Source organism: Choloepus didactylus, chromosome 8, assembly GCF_015220235.1.
Source record: "Choloepus didactylus isolate mChoDid1 chromosome 8, mChoDid1.pri, whole genome shotgun sequence".
NCBI classification, from domain to species: domain Eukaryota; kingdom Metazoa; phylum Chordata; class Mammalia; order Pilosa; family Megalonychidae; genus Choloepus; species Choloepus didactylus.
Window position 1 is genome coordinate 17,211,471 of NC_051314.1, and position 23,953 is coordinate 17,235,423.

Genomic DNA, 23,953 nt, shown 5'->3' on the forward strand with positions numbered 1-23,953 from the left:
TGTCTCCCCTTCCACTGCCCCCCTCACATGAGATCTCTGCAGAGTCACCTGGGGAAGGTCTCAGGTTAAGAATGCAGATATGGGTAAGGCCAGCTAGGGAGGCCTGCACCTTACTTTAGAGACCAATGTACTGGCTGTACACGAATCTAGTGAAGGGAGAGTAGTTTTTCCCCATGAGGCCTGTCATGTAAAGCTTTTGTACCCACTGATGGTCAAGCTGGAAGAAACCACATCAGATCCTGGCAAGGAGCTGGACTCCTCAAGCATAAAATGTGCTGTTGGGGAGTTTTCTATGTAGACAGAATGTTATGAAATAAAAAAGTTGTAGTGTGGCAAGTGCCATGGGGTCTCAGTCTTCACCGAGCTGCCTCTTGCAAACCCATGACCTGATCTAGCCGATTAATTGGAGTGGACAGGTGTAAGTTAGTTTCAGGTTCCACAGCCTTCATCTTTGTTTTATCCTTTGCTTTGTATGTCCCACATGGGGCCACCAAGTTGACTGCTGAAAACAGTCCTGTACTCAAAAACCAGTAACATCCTGCACCTACAATCCAGGCTCAGCCTCCTCTGAAGTCCTCTTCATACCTTACCAGTACTGCCTAATTTTCCACTACTCCACAATTATTTTAGGTGCTTAATTATTTGCTGGCACCCATCCTTAGACAATCTTCACAGACAAGGACAGTTTCTCTTTGGTGAGGTATTTTGCCTCAGCCTTTCTAGGGTTCCAATGCTTATTCTCTGCATACCGAAAGCCTCCTGTATGCTGGGAAAGGCAGTGAGATCACAACTGCTTTCTTGACCTTTCTCTGAAACTCACAGGCTTTGGAAAAATTAGATATATGTCTTTCTCTAGTGAGATACTTTGGCCTGAGAGGTGTGGGGAGGCTTTTCTAGAGAGGCCCCAGCTACAGGTTTTGGGTTTTTTTAAGCCTTTGTTCCGACAGTTTGCTACAAAACGCTGGAAATGTACCTTGCCCAAGTTTCCTGGTTGGTGGAAGACCAAGTCAGTCATGTATGTTAATTAGCAAACAATAAACTGAATTACTGTAGCAAACAGTTTATCTGTCCAGGACTCACCACCTTGGGTTCCAACCTCACAAATGTAGTCTTTGGAGTGTAAACACTGGGATTATCTCCAACGATCTTCTGCTCAGTCCTCCGCTTCACAAGCGGAGAGGCACAGTTTAAAAAGAGTCCCGCGACCCATCCCAGATCTGTCTCCAGCACCCCAAACATCCACGGGTGCGCTCCGCCTCCAGATCCCACTCTGCCACCCCCGAACAGCGTCCGCAGCACGTGTCCGCCTCCTGCCCGGACCCGGAGCCCAGCAACCAACCGCGTGTCCCTCCCGGCCCGGCGTGCCGCGCGCCACGCACGTGACTCCTCCCCCCGCCATTGGCCGAAGCGGAAGGGGCGGGGCGGGGCCGAGGCGTGCCAGCGAACCCAGCCCTGCGGGACCTCAGTTAGTTGCGAGCTGCCTGCGGAGCGGCTGGGAGGTTCCAGCTGTCTGCTGTGGGAGTGGAGCCGCGGGCCGGGGAGGCGGGAGGTGCGGGTGCAGGCACGGCGCAAGCGCGGAGCACCGGCTCCAGGAGAGCGCGCGCGGGCAGGAGGACGGCCTCGCTCTGGGTGGCGGCAGGTGCGCTTGGGGCAGCTCTGTCAAGTGGCCGAGGAGGGTGGGGCGCCGGAACCTGGCAGGGGGCGGAGCCGTGCAGGCCACACCCCCTCCAAGCTACAGCAGAGGGCGGGGGCGTGGCCAAAGAGTCCCATTTCTCAAGGGTCTAGCCTAAGGACTGCCTCGGGGGGGTGTTGGGCACCCCCTAAATTAAGAAAAAAAATTGGGAGAATACCCTCCCTTTCCCCAGAATCAAAGCACCCCGAGGGTTATCATGGCAGTAAGAAGGGGGCTGGTGCCCATGGGATAGGAGGCCCCGAAGGGGATGGAGATGAAAGGGTTCAGGACTCTTGCCCTAGAGACCCACTTCTGAGCTTGCAAAGATGGAATTGGGGCAAATTTTCCCAGAGATCCCTGAATTCTGGTCTCGACTCGGGCCCCAAATTGCTGTGTGACCTCGGTTCCTCGCTGAGAAAGGAAGGGATTGCGTCCCATCCTCCAGGCCCTTGAGGGGCCATCCGTGATCCGAGGCCTCGCGCCTCTGGTCCACTACAGGATGGGCCTCCCCGCCGCAGCCCCGCTGTGGGGACCCCCAGGGCTGCTCCTGGCCATCGCCCTCCACCCGGCCCTCTCCCTGCGCCCGTCCAAGGCCTCCGCACCCCCGTCCCGGGACTACTGCGTTCTGGGCGCGGGCCCCGCGGGCCTGCAGATGGCCTACTTCCTGCAGCGGGCCGGGAGGGACTACGCCGTGTTCGAGCGCGCCGCGGGCCCCGGCAGCTTCTTCACGCGCTACCCTCGGCACCGCAAGCTCATCAGCATCAACAAGCGGTACACGGGCAAGGCCAATGCCGAGTTCAACCTCCGCCACGACTGGAACTCGCTGCTCAGCCACGACGCTGGGCTGCTGTTCAGACACTACTCCCGCGCCTACTTCCCCGACGCCGGCGACATGGTGCGCTACCTGGGCGACTTCGCAGACAGGCTGGGGCTCCGGGTGCTGTACAACAGGGCCATCGCTCACGTCGCTCTGGCCAAGGATCGTCGGGCCTGGAACGGCCACTACTTCATCCTGACGGACCAGGACGGTCAGACCTACCAGTGCAGGTAAGGACCCGGCCCCGGAGCTGGCCTGCCGAAGCCCGTCCTTTCCCAGAAGCTCAGCCCTCTCTGGTTGGCAGGTCTGGGGGCATTTCTGCCTCTCCTTGCTCCAACCGAAATTCAGTGCAAAGTTCAGCTCAGTCATCTCCCAAAGTGTGTCCTCTTAAAAAATAGGGTTTTGTGGTCAAGTATGTTGGGAAATAGTAACAATTTCTTGCCTCCAGGATTTGCCGGAGTCTTTACTATCTTCATATTCACTGTGATGATTCAGTGTTGGGTAAAGTATTCAGCATTGACTAAGTCTATGTACCCACAAAACCCTTTTTTGTTGATCATCTTCTGGAAACCAGCAGTTTCCCCAAAATATATGCTGGGAAATGGCTGTGGCAGATGTGCACCAAGCATTAGACAGTTTTGTGGGATTTCAGAACTGAACAAGGGTGGGGCAGTGCTACCGGCATTCAGTTTTAGCTTTCTTTGGCTTGGGAGACAGTTTAACATCGTGTAAACAACCCCCAAACTCCAAGTTAGGTGTTATGCAACAATGTTTAATCTTCACACAGACCCTATGGGGGAGGTTTATTTATCCCCATTTTACAGGTGAAGAACTGAGGCTCAGAAAATCTGAGTAACTTGTGCTGTGTAAGCCAGCTAAGCAGTAGTTGAGCTGCGATTTGGTCTCATATTTTCTTGACTCCAAAGCTTGTGTGTTTCCCACAACACCAGACTGCAGCTAGCCTAGCTTCTGGCTGCAGGCAGGTGCTCAGTCCGAGTACATCTTCTCACGCCTTTTCCCAGAGGCCCAGCCTCGCTCCCTGCCTGTTCCAGCCCACGAGAGAAGGGCTGCACCAATTTGGAGCGTTGCCTCTCAGGGAGCTGTGCTAGAGTGTAGAGTAGTCACATTTTTTAAACCATTCTGTGATTAAACCATTCTTCTGCAGGCCAGCAGGATCCAGCTCTCCAGCTGCCTCTACCCAGTTGTAATCCCCACAACATAAAGAGCAGGGCTTTGAATCAGGTCGTTGTTTGTTCACATTCTGGTTCTGCTGCTCTAGGGTCATCGAGCCCGTGGCCCTCAGGACATGTGTCTCCTCATCTATAAAACAGGCCAGATTCCCAACTCAGGGTTGCTTTGACAATTAAGTAAAAGATGCATCAACAGCACTTGGCGCATGGATCAAAGACCTAAATAAAAGAGCTAGAACTATCAAACTCCTAGAAGAAAACATAGGGAAGTATCTTTAGGACCTTATATTAGGCGATGGTTTCTTAGACTTTACACTCAAAGCACAAGCAACCAAAAGAAAAGTAGATAAATGGGACCTCTTCAAAATTAATAACTTTTTGCCTCAGTAGACTTTATCGTGAAAGTAAAACGACAGCCTACATAATGGGAGAAAATACTTGAAAACCGCATATCTGATATCCAAAATGTATAAAGAAATTCTTCAATTTAACAACAAAGAGTCAAACCATCCAATTTAAAAATGGGCAAAAGATCTGACTAGAAATCTCTCCAAAGAAGATATACAAATGGCCAAAAAGCACAGGAAAAGATGCTCAACATCATTAGCCATTAGGGAAGTACAAATCGAAGTCACAGTGAGATACCATTTCACACCCACTAGAATGGCTATATTTAAAAAACAAAATGACAAGTGTTAGAGAGGATACAAAGAAATAGGAATGCTCACTCATTGCTGGTCACAGTGTAAAATGGCACAGCCCATGTAGAAGACAGTTTGGCAGTTCCTCAGAAAGTTAAGTATAGAATTGCCACATGACCCAGCAATCCCACTATATACCCAAAAGAATTGAAAACAGGGACTCGAACAGATATTTGCACACCAATGTTCATAGTGGCATTATTCACAATTGCCAGAAGGTAGAAGCAACCCAAGTGTCTATCAACTGATGAATGGGTAAATAAAATGTGATATATCCATGCAGTAGAATATTATTCAGCTATTAAAAGGAATGAAGTCCAGATACATACAACAGCATGGATGAACCTTGAAGACATCATGGTGAAGGAAATAAGACACAAAAGGACACATTTTATGATCTCACTGATTTGAAACAATTAGAATAAACAAACTCATAGAGTCAGAATCTAAAATTTGAGTTACCAGGGGATGGGACAGGGATAGGGAATAGAGAGTTAAGGCTTAAAACATACAGGGTTCCTATTTAGAACAACGGAAATGTTTTGGTAATGGATGGTGGTGATAATAGCAAACGTGGTGAATATTCTTAACAGCACTGAAATATATATCTGAATGTGGATAAAAGGGGAAATGTTAAGTTGTATGTATGGTAATAGAATAAAAATTCTTAAAAATGCATGCAACAGCACTACACGAACAGTGAACCCTAAGTGAAACCATGGACTATAGTTAATAGTACAATTATTAAAATGTGCTTTCACCAATTGTAACAAATGTTCCACACCAATGCGAGGTGTTAATAATTGGGTAGTATATGGGAACCCTGTGTTTTATGAATGAGTGTTCTGTAAACCTATAACTTCTCTAATAAAAGAAAACAAAACTTAAGAAAAAGGAACTCTGTGCAGGGCCTGGTGCAGAATTACTACTCAGCAAATAACCAAATTTGCCAGGCAGATCAGAAAGTGGAAAGGAGAACATCCAGCTTCATTTTCATGACTGAGCGTGACACTTGCTCTGACTGCTGTGTGCAAAACTGGGTGAATTATTCGATTTCTCGCAGCATCAGAGAGTAAAATGAATTCCTTTGTCTTGGTAGAATCCTAATACAGCATTAAGGAAAGTGTATCCACCAGACTGTGAGCTCAGGGAAGGGTAAGACAGAGTCTCTCAGTCTCACCTACTGGGATAAGTCCGTAAGTGAATGAATAAATGAATGAATGAATGAACGAACGAACGAACGAAAGTTGTGTTTTCTTTTAGGAGCCAGCAGTCTGCGTGAGGCAGGCAAGCTGATCCGGCAGGTTCAGAGAGTGACGTTCACCAAGTGCCCTTTTGGCTTAGAGGCTAAGTCGCTTTTCCTCTGTCCCCACTGCAGCGTCCTTTTTGTAGCCACTGGCTTGTCAGTCCCCAATCTGGTTGACTTCCCTGGCGCCCAGTACGCGGAGGGCTACGAGTCCGTGTCCGTGGACCCCGAGGACTTTGTGGGTCAAAATGTGCTGATCCTGGGCCGTGGGAACTCGGCCTTTGAGACTGCAGAGAACATCTTAGGTGTCACCAACTTCGTCCACATGCTGAGCCGCTCCCGAGTCCGGCTCTCCTGGGCCACCCACTACGTTGGAGATCTCAGGTATGCGCGTGCGTGCCTTTGTGTCTGTCCTGTAAGCCCTGAGCAGGGCAAGAACCTCGTCTCACAGCCTGTCCTGACCCCGGCTGGACTGACCAGGCCTTCCTCACATCTCCCGGGTCCCATCAGACTTCTTTCAGCACGTAGGTACTTGTCTGCCGCCCTCTGTGGGGTGTGAGGCCCTAAGGACAAAGGCTGTGTCTTATTTGTCTTTGAATTACTCACCTTTGAATGCCCCGGGCTCAGTTAGACACGAGGAAGGGGCTTATTCGATGTTGAAGAATAAGAAGCTAGGAAGGGAGGGAGAGAGGGATGAAGAGAAGGAGGCAAGGAGGGAGGGAGCAAAGCACTCCCCAGTTGAAAAGTAAAATTTCTCTTGGCTAATAACTTTCCCAAGTTCTAAATAACTTTATTAATTAGTCACCAGTTACAAAACAACTACTTGCCAGATGCTGTATATGCCAAGCAGAATTAGAGTGCTGGGAATACGGCAAATAATAAACCAGGAACTAAACAGCATCAAGTTATAAATATTGTAAAGGAGTGCAAAGTATTATCAGGTTGCATAAAGGAGAAAACCTTAAAGTGTGCGTGCAGAGGGTGGCCTGCAGGGAAGGCTTCCCTGGGGAGGTGCCCCTCAGGCTGAGGTCTGAAGAGCCACAGGAACGCGGACAGAGCTAGGGCCATGCCGAGTCCTTGAGACGTGAATGAGCAGGGAGGTTGAGGATGTGAAAAAGAGCAGAGCAGTGTTAGTGTGGTAAGTGAGGGCAGCACTGGGGAGAGACAGCTAGAGCAAGAGGTGGAGGGCAGTCATGCAGAGCTCTGGGGCCCTGTAAGGACACTGGGCTTGGTTACACTGGTGTAGATGGGTGCCCAGTGGGTTCGTGGAGACTGGGCGGCAGTCACAAGCCCATGTGGTGCACTTTCTGGTTGTCCGCCTGTCTCTCCCTAACGAGGGGCACCTCGCTTTCTCTTTGGGCCCAGGGCCATCAACAATGGCCTCCTAGACACCTACCAGCTGAAGTCCCTGGACGGGCTGCTCGAGTCGGACCTGACGGATCTGGCCATCGTGAGGGACCGTGTGGGCAAGTTCCACGTCACCCTGAAGTTCTTCCTGGAAGAAACCAACCAGAGTGCCGAGTCCATCCCCCTCCCCCAGGATGACAGTGACAACTTTGCCATGCGTGTGGCCTATGACCGGGTCATCCGCTGCCTGGGCTGGAACTTTGACTTCTCCATCTTCAACAGGCGAGTCCAAAGCGGGGGAGGGAGCAGATCACTTAACCATCCCCTTCTGACCTCTCCGTGGGGGAACAGAGTCGCCCTTCAGTGGGCCAGCAACAGGGCTTCCACAGCCGCCCCCTGAGATTTGGCCACCCCACATTCAGCTGCCTGGTTTCTCTCCCAGGACGTGAGCTCTCTGTCCTCCGTGGCTCCCAGGTGGCCAGGATGCTCCATACCTGCTCCATCCATCCCGGTGGCAGCAGCAGGTCCTTATCTGTGCAGTGTCTTGCCACGCTGGAGATGGGAAAGCAAGCTCAGACAGAACAGGTTGCTGGGTTCACTGAAAGAAACCACTCCGGGGTGGGCCTGAAATTCTCTTCTTACCCACTTTGTGAGCTCTGGGAAAGTTACTCAACCTCGCTGTGCCTAATTTCTCCATCTCTAAAATGGGGGTGATTGTTTCTTTCTCATAGGGTAAATGTGAGGATTAATGTAGGAAAATGCTTGGCATATACCAGGCACTCAATGAGATGTTAGCTGCTGAAATTCTGACTTATACTTTTGTTCAGAGGCAATGCCCTATGAAGCCTGGTCTTCTGACATTGCTACCCCAGCACCGTGGTGAGTCTCCATATCAAAGAATCTGTCCACTCTCTCACTTTTCTTCTGGCCAGAGCACACGAGGACAAGGAGAAACTGTGGACTCTCCTTTCCCATCAGGTCTCGGAAGGACGTGGTCTTAGTCCAGAGCCCCAGTCTTGAGTCAGGCCTTTATCCTGAGCCTCTGTCACTGTCCTGCCCAATCCTCCACCCAAGCCTCAGTTAGTTCTTCTGTTAGATGGAGACCGTCATTCGCACCCCTTGGGGTCCCAGGCTTGGCACATTTTTTTAACACCCCTTTCCCCTCACAGATCCCTCAGACTCTCCTCGGGGGCTGCGTTCGGCAAGAAGTACCCGCTGATCAAAGCCAGCTATGAGTCCAAAGGAAGCCGGGGTCTCTTTGTCTTGGGTTCTGCCAGTCACTCGGTGGACTACCGGAAGTCTGCTGGGGGCTTCATCCACGGATTCCGATACACAGGTGAGCCCAGCTGGGAGGGCCGGCCCCAGGCAGAACCACCACTCCTGTCTCCAGGGGTTATAAATGCACTCCGAGAGTCAGAAGCATTACAGGAATTTCTTATCTGTAGTAGATTGTGATAAATTTCCTGTCTGAAGCTGGTAGCACAAAAAGGTTTTCATGATCTGAGCATACGTCTAGGAAAGTATCAAATAAGGTATAAAATTAGGTACACCTGGGGGTGGCGTGTTCTCTGCTTAAGCCCTGACAACACTTAAGCACCAAGTATTGGCAAGACTGCCGAGCTCGAACAATGCTAAGGTGGACTCCTGCCCCAGCTGGGTGGTCTTAGAGGCGAAGTCCCATAACCTCTCTAAGCCTCCCTTGCACATCCCTAATGTCAGAGATGCAAACGCGGTGAACTCTTCTGGCCCCATTGGCTCTTGTGAGAACCACGTAAGGTAATAATAGCTGAGCACTCTGCAGCTCGTAAAGCGTTACACGCACACAGACCTTTTTGCTACCAACAAATGTCAAGACAAAATTATAATTGGATCATATCAGTTCTTTTACAAAATTCTGTGTCCTGAGGATATAAATTTCTGCAAAGTTGAGAATATTTGCATATAAAATACTAAAATATCTTTAAAAAAAATAGTTCCATGTATTGCATGAGAAAAATCCCCAACCAAAAATGCCACTTTGTGATTTCAAGGATAACCATGAAATAAAAAATCCCTCTACCAGAGGGAGAGAGGTGAAGTCAGGTGTGTGGAGAACCTTCCATGGGCCGGGCACCTGGAACAGGTCTGACCCCCTCAAGCCTGCCAGGAGCCTGTGAGCTGGGTGAGGACGTTCGCTTTTCTGAAGAAACAGCTGAGGCTCTGCGTTTTGGTGACTTCATCACTGTCACAGAATTCGACCCCCAAGACCCAGGAAGATACTTTCTACAAGGGTTTTCTGTCCTTCCACAGAAAGCCAACCAGCACCCTCTCTCTAGAGAGTGTATGCAAGGAGAGATTCTGTAAATGTTAGGTGCTCTGTTTCCTGACATTCATCTTCTGGGAAGGACACGGATTTATTGTTGAAACTCACTTGATAAGTGAGGTGACTCCATCACTAATCCTAATAAGCTTACAGCTGATACCAGGATATTTGGAAAATACAAAGTATGGGGAAAGTCATCCCCATGCTCTCCGGCCCAAAGACACTCAGTGTTCATGTTTTTCCAAAATAGTGTAGCATCTTTTCCTACTGGGTCTTAAAAACTAACGTGCTTATCTAGAAACTTTGGAAAATAGAAAATAATACAAAAACTTGCTGTAAACACATCACTCAGAAGTAGCCACCATTAACATTTTGCTTGGTCTTTTCTGTTCTTTCTTTCTAGCTTCCTTTTTTATTTTAAATTAAAAACCTGAATTTCTTTTTAATATAGAAAGTAAAATGTGTATAAAAACTGCAGACATCATAGGAATACATGCATGACTTCTTTCTCTGTGTAAGGGAGACACCAAGCCTTGGCTTCCTTTGTGCAGGTTAGGGGGTGCATTGTGTTGTTGGGTTTTGCTGGCATTGCCGGGTCTTGCTTGACAATGAGAGTCTCTGTTGGTGGCGGTGGCAGTGGTGCCACGCATACACTCTTTTAAGCCAACTATGGATATCAGATGCCAATCCCCCTGAATCCAAGCCTGCCTTTGGAATCAGGAGGGTGAAAATGGAAGTTTCTCCCCAGCAACCTTACAGCTGCTGCAGACGCTTGGCACTTTGGGCCACCCATCAGCAGTCGGACAGGTACTTCATTGCATGCTGGGTGTTACGTGGGCTGGTTAATTTTGCCACAGAAACCATAAGAATCCTTCATCCTGACATTTCTGTGTATTTGATTTGATGCCTCCCGTGGCCTTACTGTGAGCTTTCGCGTCTCATTCTCTTTCCACTTGGCCGGGAGAGATGATCATGGTTTGCTGTCGATTTCCAGGCAGTCTGTTTTATATCCCATGTGTTTTGTCTGGGAAGGAAATCAGGGAGAGGCTGTTAACTATCTGTAAGCCAAAATAATTGCAAATTGCGTATTTAGGTATAATGGAATAAGAAGTGTCAGTGACTCAGCTGTGCCTCCCCAAAAAGAAACCTCCTCACCATTCTTCCCATGTATTTTACTCTCCCTTGTACCTGGCAGGTACTGCCCCATCTCTCTTGTCTCCTTCAGTCCCCTGTTCTTTCTCCTAGATGACATAATTGATTCTCCCAGCAGCCCCGTGAGGCAGATCCTGCTATTTCGAGTCCATTTTACAGATGAGGAAACTGGGGCACAGAGAGGTTAAGCCATGTGCCCAATGTCGCCCAGCTAGTGGACAGCAGAGTGGAGTGTGCATCCACATCTGTCTGACCCTGAAGCTGACAACTACCCACTGGGCTCTACCGCCTGACTTCAGGCAAATGGGAAACAATGCTGAGTGTCAGGCAGTGAGTGCTGTGGCCTGAGCAGCTGAGGAGCCTCTTGGGTACAGGGACAGTGTGCACGATCACAGAAGGTTCTGCCTGGACCAGACCTTTGAGTTGCTCATCATTCGGCTGAGAAACAGGTCCCAAAGGAAACAAGTATTGAGAACAGTAAATCCAGGCAAGGTTAACAAAAGCTAAAAGATGAGTGGAACACACTGCAGCTGCCCTGAAAGGTGAGACATGCTAGAAGCCTGTCCATTCTCCCTCCTAAGTCACTCTCCAGCCATCCCTGCCTCGCTTTCACCTCCGTTGGGTCTTCTTTGCCTCTCCTAACTGGTTTTCCTGCCACTGTGCGCTCTGGCTTCCCACACAGCCTCTATAGTACCAACCAAGACAACTTTTCTTTAAACCAAAGCCCATGCCCTTCCTCTGCTTACTGCTCTCCAGTGGTCCCCCATCTCCCTTGGGGAGCCCCACCTCCTCGGCCAGGCAGACATTGAGAGCTTTCCCCTGCCCAGCCTCACCTCTCACCTCTTCTCCATGCAAACCCTGCTTGGCAAAGGGTGGCAGGCTCTCTCAAGATTTTATCACTTCACCTGTGTCCTTCCCTTTGTCCAGGGCACTCTTCCCAAATGTCCCAGGCTGCGTAATTCCTAAACCTGTTGCAAAACTCAGCTCACCCATTGCTTCCTCTGCAAAGCCAGATTGCTGGTGAGGCTGGGTATCTTCCACGGTGATTGGCCAACTGGGGTCCTTTGTTGTGAATTGTCTGTTATATGTTTGCCTTTATGAGGTTTTTTGTGTTTTGTTGATTAACTTAGGAAGAGTTCTTGACATAATAAGAATTTAAATGTTCTGTCATGTTTATTGCAAAGTATTTCCTCTAGTTTGGGTTTATCTTTTTATCTTTATATATACTTGTATCTCTCTTTATATTTTTTACATACTACATATTCAAAAAGTAAATTATTTTTATTGTGGCAACACACATGTGTACATCTATATAATGTAAAATTTGCCTTTTTTAACCATTTTTAAGTGTACAACTCAGTGGTGTTAATTACATTTACAATGTTGTAGTACCATGAACACCATCCATTACCAAAACTTTTTTATCACCCAAAACCAAAATTCTTTAAACAATAGCTCCTCATTCCCCCTTCCCCCAACCCCTGATAACCTCTAATCTACTTGCTTTCTCTATTAATTGGCTTATTCTAGATATTTCATATAGTAGATTCATACAATATTTGTCCTTTTATGTCTGGCTTATTTTACTAGCATAATGTTTTTAAAATTCATCTGTGTTGCCACGTTTCAGTACTCCATTCCTTTTTACACCTGAATGATATTCTGTTGTATGTAAATACCACATTTTATTATCCATATATCTATGGTGGTTAATCTTTTTATACTTTTTCAATGCGGAAGTTTCATGTGGTTCAATCTCTCAGTCTCGTTTTCACTCTGAAAGAAGGCCTCACCCAGAAATCAGATAGTCTCATATTTTCTTAGGTATTTTTTAACAAGCTCACTTTTTTAAAAATTTTAATTTTTTTCCAACTTAATTTTCTTGAAGGACCACATTCACAGGATTCAATTCAAAAGCCGCCAAAGGCCTCACTCGGGGTCACCACGAGCCCGGGGGTGCTCTGTGTCCTCCCCTCTGGGCACAAAGCCCCATGCCAGGGCGCTCAGCTTGGCAGGAGGGATGCAGGGAGGTCCAGCCCACACTGCCCCCCAGCAGGCACCCATATGCAGCCACCACCTCCACAGCCATACACGGCAGCCCCAGGTAGACGGCAGAGCCTTTCCCTGTTGTTTCCAACAGCAGTTGCTTTTATGAACTTCCATAAATAAACCAAGCATCTTAAAATGGAACTTGGTGACAGATTGGATTTAGGCTGCAGAAAAGAAGGAACAATCAAAGGTTTTCCATATGGGAGTCTTTGATAGAAATAGGGACTAGGAGAAGGAGAGAGCTTTCAGAGGAAGGCTGTGTGTTTGGTTTTTTTATGTTTATTTTTATTGTGGTAAAATATACATTAATATAAAAATCATTTTAGGTATTTTTAAATGTACAGTTCTGTGACAATAATACATTTACCATGTTGTATAACTTTCACCACTATGTATTTCCAGAACATTTTCATCACCTTGGTACCCATTAAGCAATAACTCCCCATTTCCCCCTCACCCCAGCCCCGATACCCTCTAATCTACTTTCTCTGTCTATGAATTGCTCATTCTAAGTATTTCATATAAGAGAAACCATACAGTATTTGTCCTTTTGTTCTATGTTGGGTTTTCACATATCATGTGTGAGATGATGATGGAGGGACTACAGAAGGGCGGGCCATCTCTGGCCTGTGAGCCAAATCCAGCCGTGCCCATTCATTTACGTATTGTCTCTGGCTACTTTTGTGCTACAAAGGCAGAATTGGGTAGTGGCCACAGGGACAGTATGGGTTGCAAAGCCAAAAATATTTACCATCTAGTCTTTTCCAGAAAACGTTTGCTTACCACTGCTCTAAAGGCAACATCTTTCTCCCCTGCCCCTTTCTCACCACCCACAAATTTGGCACTGAGTGTACCAGTGCATCTTGGGCCCAAAGAATCTAATGGGGACTGGACATCCCTTCTGGTGACAAAAGATAAAAGCTCAGCACGGCATGCGTTCCTCCTTCTGGCCACTTCAGTGCGTGCTGTCCACCGGATGCTGGAACATCGCCACCACGGCGTCCCCTGGCCCTCCTCTGAGCGTCCCATCACACAGCTGACCAGTTGCATCATCCGGCGTGTGAACGAGGCTTCCGGACTCTACCAGATGTTCAGTGTGCTAGCCGACATTGTCCTGTTAAAGGAGTGAGTAGCCCGTCTCCACCCTGGCCCAACCCTCGTTCAGTTTCACCCACACATCCTACCCTAAAGAAAAAACCCACAGGACAAATCTATCCAGGGTTAAAATCAGTGATATCAACATCATATGCTCTGCAGCCAACAGCCAGACCTGGGTGTCAATCTGGCTTTACCACTTGCTAGCTGTGTGGCCTTGGGCAAGTTAGTTAGCCTCTCTGAGCCTTTCTTTCCCCATCTGTAAAATGGGGACAAAAAGGCCCACCTTGCAGGGCCATAGGAAGAAGTAAAGATAACATGTATAAAGCCCTTGAGCATAAACAGCAGCTCTGAGTGTACTGTAGGTTTAGATTTCAGAGTCCCTCGGGTCAGGACCATGTGGACTCCTTATCAGTCGAGTGTTGAGCGGCAGATCACAGAGGACAGTTCCTGAAAAGGAGACAGTGCAGAGCAGGGCAGGGAGGGAGCTGGAGGTGGAGGACCAGGCAGGCACTCAAAGAACGGGTGGCAGGTGGGAAGCAGCAAAAGAACCCTGCAAAGGAACAGCCTTACCCTAAGCCAGGGAGTGAAACAGCACAGCAAGTTCAGGGACATGGAAGAGATTTGGCCGAAAGGTCAGCGGGAAGACCTCTCGTCATCTTTGACTGCCCTCTCTTTCACACCCTACATTCAAACTGTTGGTCAGCCCTGTCATTGCTGCCTCCAGATTGTGTCTAGAATCCGACCACCTCTCACCAGCCCCACCTTGGTCGGGACCACCAGCCTCTCACCTGCGCTAAGGCGTCAGCCTCCAGTGGGCCGCTCTGCCCTGAGCTTGGCTCCATACTCTAGTCTCAACACAGGAGCCAGAGGGATCCTTTTAAAACGTGAGTCACACGACTCATGGGACACAAATCCCCTCTCTGCTCAGTCCTCTCCAGTGACATCCGAAGTTCCCTTCGTGGCCCAGGAGCCCTCCATGACCTGGCCCCACCTGCCTCCCTTACCACCTTTCCCGCTCGTTCCCTCCACTCCACCCACACTGGCTGTTTCCTACTCCTGGACCAAACTAGGCACTCAGTCCTTCTACAGGGCATTCCCATTGCTGTTCTCTCAGCCTGGAATACCCTTTCCCCAGAAATCTGTTTTAGGGTATACAAAGGTTTCTGGAATCTGTCCTGTGTAACCCAGGCTCAGAGGTAACAGTGACAGTGAAGTGAGGTGTGGGGTCTGATCAGTCTTTGGAACTGTTAGGTTGAAGCTTCTTGGAGGGAAACACACACACACACACACACATGCACCTCACCTCTGCTGCAGTAATAAGGTCTCCCCACCCATGTTGCCATTATCCCAGGAATGCCACAGCCTTTGAGTACCTGGAGGAGTTCCCCATGCAGATGCTGGCCCAGCTGGAGACCCTCACCGGAAGGCAGGCCAGGCACGGGCTCTTTGTCGTCAATATGGAATATGGCAGAAATTTCTCTGGGCCCGACAAGGACGTCTTCTTTTATGAGCGGTCTGTGGGGCACACGGAGGATGCCTGGCAGTCCAACTTCCTCCATCCTGTCATCTACTACTACAGACACCTCCCCACTGGTGAGCTGGGTCTCTGCTCTGCCCCTATCAATAGAGTTGTCACATGAAGACCTTCAGCTGGCAGAGGGGGGACTCTGCCCGGAGACCACACAGGGGCAGAAGGTCAGAGAACGATAAGTGATATTTTCAGATTCTGGAGTGTAGCATGGCCTAAATAGTCACACCTGGAGCATCGTGACCTCCTCCAAGCACCAGAAGGAGAGGGACGTTGTCATGCTGTGGGGGCATCCACAGGGGGCTGCCTGTGGTGTAGGGGGTGGGGGTTGGGGATCTGGAGACAGACCATTAGTAGGAACAGGGAAAGGAACTAGAGCTAGTTAACCGGAGAGTGTAGCAGTAAGAAGAAAGAAAAGTGGGTAAAAATCCCAGGTCTGTCCATTCCTTGCTGGGTAACCTTGGACCATTTGACTTAACCTCTCAGAACCTTGGCTTCCTTAGCTGTAAAAATGGAGGGAGTGATAGTACCTTCTTTGTGGTGGTGTATGAGGGTGAGTGAGAGAATATGCACAGAGTGCCAGCAAGATGTCTGGCACAGAGTCACCCCCAGTAAATGAACAAGCTGGGGAACATGTCTCCTGCATCATAACTTAAAGGGTTGTCATTGGAAGAGGGCCTTCTAAATGTGGTCATTCCAAAAGGCAGAAGTACTAACCACAGGTAGAAGTGACAGGGAAGTAGGTTTATCCTCAAAATAAAGAGGAGGGAACAGGTTGCCTCCTAGAGTCGAGTTTCCCAAGCAATGGTCAAATTGTGGTTCAGTGGCCATTTGATCGGGGACACATGGAATGGATCACACCAGGGGAAGCTAGACAGGATGGCCTCTGAGACCCTTTTCATTACATGTCCTCTGAGTGTGCTCACAGCAAGACCAGTTTGGAAGCATCCACAATAAACCTTCAGTCCATATGAGTCTTAGAAAAACACCATTTCTAGTTGTTAGTCTTAGTTCTACCCTCTGATACCACAAGGAATAAGTCTCATCCCTCTTCTACCTGTCAACTTTCCAATATATGAAGATGGCTATTGACCCAGGCTGACCAGGGGACCCTGCAGAGGTGTGTCAGGAATGCCGAGCATGACAGAATAAGGGAGGCATCTGGGATGGGCAGAAACTTCCACCGTGTTGGCTCCAGGATGGGTAGCCCCGGCCCTCGGCTTTGACATGGCTCCTGCTCTTCTCCTCACAGAGCAGGAGGTGAGGTTCCGCCCTGCAGACTGGCCCCTGCCTCGGCCCATAGCCATCCATCACATCGTGGAAGACTTCCTGACAGACTGGACCGCCCCGGTCGGACACATTCTGCCTCTGAGGCGCTTCCTGGAGAACTGTTTGGACACCGATTTGCGAAGCTTCTATGCAGGTAACTTAAGTTCCCAGAAGGACAAGGGGACTGAGATAGAGGTCAAAGAAAGACCAGATCCACACCGTTTGGAATTTCAGGACCCACATCTAAAATTCCAAACTTTCAAGACTTCTGTTTCCTACAACGTGGTAGACTACATGTACACAGAAACCTCTGTCAGTACAGTATACCTAAAAACACTGGATAAAATGTCTTTTTTTAAAGAACCTGGTAGGAAAATAAGGGAACTCCCCTGAGGCCAGATACTGTAAGGAAGCCCAGACCCCCTGCTGCACCTGGGATTTCTGCTGATCCTCAGTAGTCCAGAGCCTCCGTATTAATTGACCAGCACTTGGGGATGGGAAGGTGTGGCCGGGGCAGGGGGTAGAGTTCTGTTTAGAGACCCTCAAATAAAGTTTGGATCTCAGTTGGTAAAGAAGTAGGCAAAAAATACTCCAGAGGGAGATAGAAGGGACACATGCTTATCTTGTCTTTGGCTCTGGATAGAACAGGAGAAAAGAATCTCGCCTGAAATTTCCAACCACTAAGCCCCACTCATGCAAGTTGGGACCAAAATTCACACTACCATTTTTTTGTGGTGTAAAAATCCTAAGTGCCTCACTGAAGCAAATGTAAATCTTCTCTAGAGAAGCACACTTTAAAACATGGCCTCAAAGAATTCCCACAGATAAAGTTCCAAGAAACTTGTCCTCCCAATCACAAGTCACTTAACACATAGGGAAATAAACCACCATGAGGGAGAGTCAGCAGAAACAACAAACAATTGGATCAAACCTACAAAAATTGCAGATTTTGGAATGAACAGATATAGAATATAGAGTATGTTTGATATATGTAAAGAAAATTTTAAAAGATTATTGAAATATGATGAAGGGGTAAAGACTACCAAAATTGACTGGGAAGTTTTGAAAATGATCCAGATAGAACTTCTGAAAATGAAAAAAAATATTTAGAAATTAGAAACTCAGGGTAAAAATATAGCAAGCCCATTAGATGGAGATGGAGAGAGAATTAGTGAACTGCAAGATAGATTTGTTGGCCAAACCCAAACAGGGACTTGAGGAAAGAAATTGAATGATCCAAAGGGGGATTTGATTGAGGCAGGCCACTTTTTTGTCTTTTTTTTTTTAAACCCCTGAATGCATAGGATATTCATTCTCTTTGTTCAAACATCTGTTGAATGCCTGTCATATATCAAGCTCTATTTATATCAAAGCAGGTTAGCAACCATCCCTGGCCTACAAGTCAGAGAGCAGGTATCTTCATTTCATCTCCAGGAGACATGCTCAGTCCACTTTGAAATAATACTGTAAATATATTAGTATGGGAGATGGCTTTAAAAAACTGTAGTTTAAATTGATAATCTAAATGTAGGTGAGTGCTCAGAGTAAAATCACTGAGCCAGAGCTAAGAAACTGAAGTACTAGCATTCTGCACACCATCAACCTTGGCCAAATACTTACACATGAAACTATATGTTAGAGGTCCCCAACTACAAAATCCCTGCCTATTTCTTGAGGTTCCAGGAGTACGCAAAAATCCCAGTGCATGTTAGGAAGTAAGTGTATTCCCACTCTGAGTTACCTGAGTTATAAGTCTGACTAGTGTGTCATCCCAGGCCCATTCACCTCCTGGCTCCCACTTCCTACACACTGCTCGACTGGCCACTAAGTGTCACTGCCCTGGGCTGGGAAGACTCCTCCCGGCAGAGGACCAGCGGTGGAGAGTTGGGCTTCACCTCTGCCCTCTTAGCTAATGTGTAGTGGCTACTTCTGGCCCCAGATTCTGCTGGGCTTCTGTGCCCCCAGCCCCTGCAGAAGTGGTGATGTCATCAGAAGGGGGTGCTGGCCTAAAGGCAACCTCGCTGCCCTTCTGCTGTCCCCCTCCCACATCTTCTCTCTTCCCTGTTCAGAGAACATTGTCATGTCCTATTGTGCTGGGGGCACTTAGTGCTGTGGGTCAGAAATAAAGTAGGAAATCATATTTGCATGGCACCTTACACTCTACAAAGCCTGTTTGCCCACCATAGTTTCCCACATACTCCTCACCTTTATAATATGCCATTTTTAGTTGAGAGATAGATAAAGGGGCTCAAGGAGGTGAAAAGGCTTCCCTGAAGTTGCAAAAGGACTCGGCCCGGTGTTCTGACACTCCGTTTTCTGTTCCATCCCCCATCACATCCTACAGTCTCTGAATCCTACAGGAGACTGAGCCCAGATGTTTCATCTTTCCTATTTTCTCCCCTTTCCCACCTCCATTCCCATTCCCCAAGGCAAGGACTTCTAGCCCTTTGGTTGTTTCTTCTAATGGTTACCTTCGTATAGCTAAGTATTAAGTATCTGCAACTGTTTTGTGATCAGTTTTGACAGCAGGCACCAGCTTTCTGTGCAGCAGAGACGAGGGTTCATCCATTTTGTTTTTTTATCCCCCACAGTGCTTAGGACAGTGCTTTGCATGCAGTAGACGCTCAGATATCAGATATTGTTGAGGGAGCAGATCCTTGCAGGCAGCTCTGTGGGCACCAAGTGGGACAGACCCTCCCCTTCCCCCCGAGTTCCGGCCACACCAGGCTTCCAGAAGAGAGGGCCGAGGGTGTTCATGTGCAGCTGAGCTCCCCCCATCCCCAGGCTTTCTCCATGCGGAACATCACTCTAGGCCCTGAGCTCTGGGAGCTGAATGCTTGCTGTGGTTGGCTTTCCTTGGGGAGCCTTGTTCCTCCAGAATGTCAAGGCAGCATCCTCATCTGGAGCTCTGGGGAGGGATGAGATCCAAGGCTACTCAGGTCAGACTTGAGATGCCCGGAAATACCAGCTCTTGGGCTCAAGGCTGGAGCCCTGGGGCATGGGCACCTCCTCCTCTGCACTATTCCCCACCTCCCAGCCCCACTGACTCCTCTCCCTCTTTGGCTTTTGTGCAGAGTCCTGTTTCCTGTTCGCACTGACACGCCAGAAGCTGCCGCCCTTCTGCCAGCGGGGGTACCTGAGAATGCAGGGGCTTGTGGGCACCGAGAGCCTTCGGCAGCATGGGGTGGAGAGCGGGCTCCTGCAGGGCTATGCCACTGCAGGCAAACAGCCGGAGGACAGCAGCCGGCAAGGTGGTCACCCCCCATCTCCAGTCCAGCCCCTTGACAGCAACAAGGAGGAGCTCTGACTGACCCCTCCTGGGCTGTAGGCTCTGTCACAAGACTTTCCCCACGTAGGCCCGCAGTCCGGGCCCTCTCTCCTTGCCGTCTCATGCCCCCACTGATGTGTGATGGCCAAGGACGCATCAGATCATTGGAGTAATTGTACCCAAGCAACATGGAGGGTGCGCAAGGGCCAGAAGGTGGCAAAGCGGTGGCTCCTCCCCTCCTGTTCTGGTCCTGTGGGTGCCCAGGATGCGGAGTCAGAGACAGGGCATCCTCTGCACGGTGTGAGCTGCTGAGCACCAGGCTGGCCTCAGTCTGTCCCCCTCGAGGGCCCCTCTACTCTTTTCCTTCCTTGCCTAATCCTCGGATAGGCCTGGCTCTACCCTGGGGGCATTTCACAGGTGGAACCCATCCTCCCCTTCATAAGAGTTTGAGCTACATTGATGTGTCAGGCACTCTAAAGCCACAGTCCATTATCCTCACCATCCATACAGGGGAGGAGGGAGTGTTGTCCCCAGTCTACAGACAAAGACACAGCTGAGAGGTGGCCCAGCAAGTAGACCCAGTCAGCCTCGCCCGAAAGCCTGTCATGCTCTTCCCACCACACCGCACTGCCTCACCCCCCATTTTCAGCAGGATGTGGACTTCACTGCGGAACCCATGGGTGCCAGTTGGGCTTCTCACTACAGGCCCAGCCGGCTGTCCTCAAGATGGAGCCTGGGCAGGGCCCTGCAAAGCCATTTTATCTCATCAGGCTTTTGCCCTGAGCCACAGAGCCCAGAATTGCTCTCTCCCCAAGATTCTATTCCCTGACTAATCTTCCACCTCTGTGTTTTTCCCTCTTCCAGCCTGCTCCTGTACCGTTTACCCACCATCTGGCATCCTGTAGAAACCTGTGCCTCTGAGCTTCCCATTCAGGTTTTGGGGAACTCTTCTTTCTTTTTTGGCAGTGAGTCACCCTGATGTCTGCACGGTGCTCAGCTGGTCATGTTCAGGGAGGCAATGAGAAATGCTTTTTGTGATGACGATGATGGATTTAGCTCCCCAGTTCCCTGAGCTGTTTCCACTCCTCTTCACTGTCCTTCCTCCCAAGGCGGCAGCTCACTTCTTACCCTCCCATCAGACTTCTTAGTCCCGTTTACAAGTGAACCGTTGGAAAGCATTTGTACATAAAATAGTCACAAAGGTCATAGTAGGACCATAAGTGACTGTTTTCTCACTGGTTCTGACCCGGTCTTCATGTGTCTGTCCAGAATTAGAAGGGCATTGGCTTTCTGGATCCAGTGCCCTTTCCCTGTCAGTATGGTGCTTCTTCCCCTCTTGGCTCCATCCCAAATCCCTTCCCCACCTGCTGGCCCCGCTGTCTGTCTGCAGATGCCTCTCCCTCCAGTCCCTGCAGAGCTGCAGCAGTGAAACCCAATGGCCTTGCCCCAACAGGGAGGAATCAGTTACCCCAGGACAATATTCATGATTGTTGGCACTAGCCAGCTCTTCTCACTCCGAGGTTTCTCCCTAATCCCAGGATGCTGGGTTCACAGGAGTTCACACAGCTTAACAAGTACACAGATCACAGGTGAACCAGAATTGGGGCTCATCAGTCCCCTGTCCCTCTCTGAGAGTCTTTTTTTTTTCCTAAATAAATCTTTTAAGTAGGGTTGTACTCATAATACCAAATCCTGTTAAACCCATCTCACCTGCCCAAAGCTGAGCCCTTTGTTCCAATAGAAGTTCGAGGTGCTGTGACAAATACTTTATTGAGCCTAAATATGTGACATCTGCTGCTTTTCCCCTCGTCTGCCAAATTGTTAATTCAATCAAAATGTCAGCCAGCCTTATTTCTTTTTAATAAGACATGATTTCATTCTTGCTCAGTTGTTCAGCAATGGCTTTCCTGATATTCTTTTTGTAAATTAATAGTTGGTTTCAAACAGAGAACTCCTTTTTTCCTAGGAAGATCATCACTGCATTTGTTGGATTTCCTAGCTTGGCTATCACCTCCTTCTAGCAGTCTTGTCCTCCTCCCCTCTCCCCTTTTTTTAAAGGCGTCACTTGCAGCACCTGTTGCTTTAAGCAGCCAGTTTTGGGTGCATGTCTGTCCTCTTCCTGCAACATTGTATAAATTCACGTTTTCTACTTTATTGCCTCAGTTCCTGTTTTTGTCAAGTCTTGGCAGCTCTTTGGCAGATCTCATCATTTCCAGCTGGACCAAGTTCCTTTTCCAGCTGAGGACTGACTTCAAGAATTCACATTTTAATATTATAAAGTTACTGGTGCAAAATAGACAAATCAGAGAAACAATAGGCAAGTACAGCTCCTATTCTAAGTAAGAAGGCAGTGATTTTAAAAGGAATCACAAAACAATGGAAAAGCCTGTGTAGGACCATGTAATAGTTTTGAGCTGACTGGTTATTAATGTGGGGGGAAAAATCTCATTTTAGACCCATATTTCATACTACACTTCAAAACTAATTCCAAGTGAATCTTTTAAAGCCATATAGAAACTGGGAGTGTGGAGGGGTATGAGAATAAATGAAAGGACTTTCCAAGTTTAGAAACAGTAATGTCCCAGAGGAAAAGGCTTAGCATTTCTGGGTGCACACATACAGTCCACACCTAATCAACGTAAATAATGTGACTAAGGTGAAATTAATTGCCCAGCCGTGGCGTGTTCTTGGAAAGGCACCCTCCCCAAGTCAGTCTCCAGATGACGGCAGCCCCAGCCAACACCTTGAGTGCAGCCTCCTGAGAGACCCTGAGCCAGAACCACCTAGCTAAGCCACTCCCAGATTCCTGAGCCACAGAGACTTTGAGATAATTAATGTTTGCTGTTTGAAGCTGCTAAATTGGGTGGGAGGGCAGTATTTGTTACACAGCAATAGATAACTAATACATGCACTAAACCATTTACACATACTAATTTAATTCTCATCAAAACCTTAGGAGGGAGACGTTACTGTCCCCATTGTACAGATGAGGAACCCAAGGCTGAGAACACAGCAAGATAGTGGCATGGTGCTGGGAAAATCCAACTCATTTGAGCCATCCTCTAGACAATGGTAATCTGACATTAAAGGCAGCCACCTCCTCATCACCCTCCCTGTGGGTTTTCTTCATGTGAACTCTGAGTGATAAGAAATTAAGAGGCCAGAACATCTTAGAAAAGAGTATGGTTCCCACAGGAGGGCAGAGACATTCTGAACGAAATACTGATTACACAAAAGGCGCCTTAGAGAAGAGTGTTAATCCACCCATCAAACCAGGTGCAGGGCAGGATCACAAAAGATGGGAGAGGATAGCCCTGGAGTCTGGAGTGTCAGCGAGTCACCAGACTTCAGCCTCAGGATCCTCAGTTCTCTGACCAATTACAATATCATCCCCAAACGCCAACTGGATTCTTCCCTAGAAAACAAACCATAGGTTGCATCATTACACTGCAGATACTTTTTTTTAATATGATAAAAATGCTGACTGGGGAAAGGTTTTTGTCAGATTGCAGACTTTAAAAATGCACTTAATTCAATCTGGCATCCCAGACAGAATGTAAATCTGCTACAAAGTGAAGTTGATGGGCAAATATATGAGATGCTTTGGCCTAAGTATTTAATCCAAGTATATCACACAATCAACCCTGAAATAAAAAATATATCAATCGTGAAATAAAAAATAACATACAACAGATGTATTTAAGTAGGGAAAAAAGGAACAGCAGGATATCCTGTCTTGCTCCTTTCTCAGTTCTGCATAAATAAGACAAATTTGCCTGCTCTTCACAAGGAAGCCCAAACTTAGTGCTCATCACAAAATCTTTCAAAATCTGTCACCTTTTTTTACATTCTCTTTGAGATACAACCATCTCAGACCAATCTCCCAAAGCCCTCTGAATCATCAGAAACAAATTAGATGCAGAAAAACCCCACTAACAGAGGAAAATGACAATGAAATATCTCAAAATGTTCAGTGTGTTATTATCTGTCATGGTAGTTTAGAAAGAAAGCTATTGCTGACAGGGCGGCGCAGGAATGAAACACGGACACAAAGTTAAGAGTTAAGGGAGCAGGGGGCCCGCTGCATCTCGTCCTAAATGGACGCCAATGCAGCCTTGCTCCAGCTATTTATTACAGAAGATCAGGTGTATATGCTAAAGGTCCTCAGGTGGGGGAGAGCCCACCAGATACCTATGTTTACATCAGGTATATTTACATCAGGTGTATATCAGAAACACCGTCATCATAGTCACAAGGCACACATCTTTACAGGGCGGGCCTGCATGGCATTCTATGCAGGTCTGCAGCTCAGCG

General features: G+C 48.2%; 1 protein-coding gene across 1 annotated transcript; it reads left to right on the top strand.

Annotated features, from left to right (window-relative positions):
• Positions 1 to 1,485: 1,485 nt before the first annotated feature.
• Positions 1,486 to 21,793, top strand: FOXRED2 (FAD dependent oxidoreductase domain containing 2). The gene is made up of 8 exons (XM_037847396.1): positions 1,486 to 2,719; positions 5,759 to 6,010; positions 6,992 to 7,255; positions 8,143 to 8,309; positions 13,436 to 13,601; positions 14,926 to 15,167; positions 16,355 to 16,525; positions 19,446 to 21,793. Exons 1-8 carry the CDS (start codon positions 2,172 to 2,174, stop codon positions 19,676 to 19,678), a joined length of 2,043 nt encoding a protein of 680 aa, XP_037703324.1. The 5' UTR covers positions 1,486 to 2,171; the 3' UTR covers positions 19,679 to 21,793.
• Positions 21,794 to 23,953: the final 2,160 nt, after the last annotated feature.

Coding starts and splice junctions, on each gene's coding strand:
- FOXRED2 (XM_037847396.1), top strand. CDS start 2,172: ATGGGCCTCCCCGCCGCAGCCCCGCTGTGGGGACCCCCAGGGCTGCTC. Junction 8,310..13,435: donor CCACGGATTCCGATACACAG/GTGAGCCCAGCT, acceptor TGGCCACTTCAG/TGCGTGCTGTCCACCGGATG. Junction 16,526..19,445: donor TTTGCGAAGCTTCTATGCAG/GTAACTTAAGTT, acceptor GCTTTTGTGCAG/AGTCCTGTTTCCTGTTCGCA.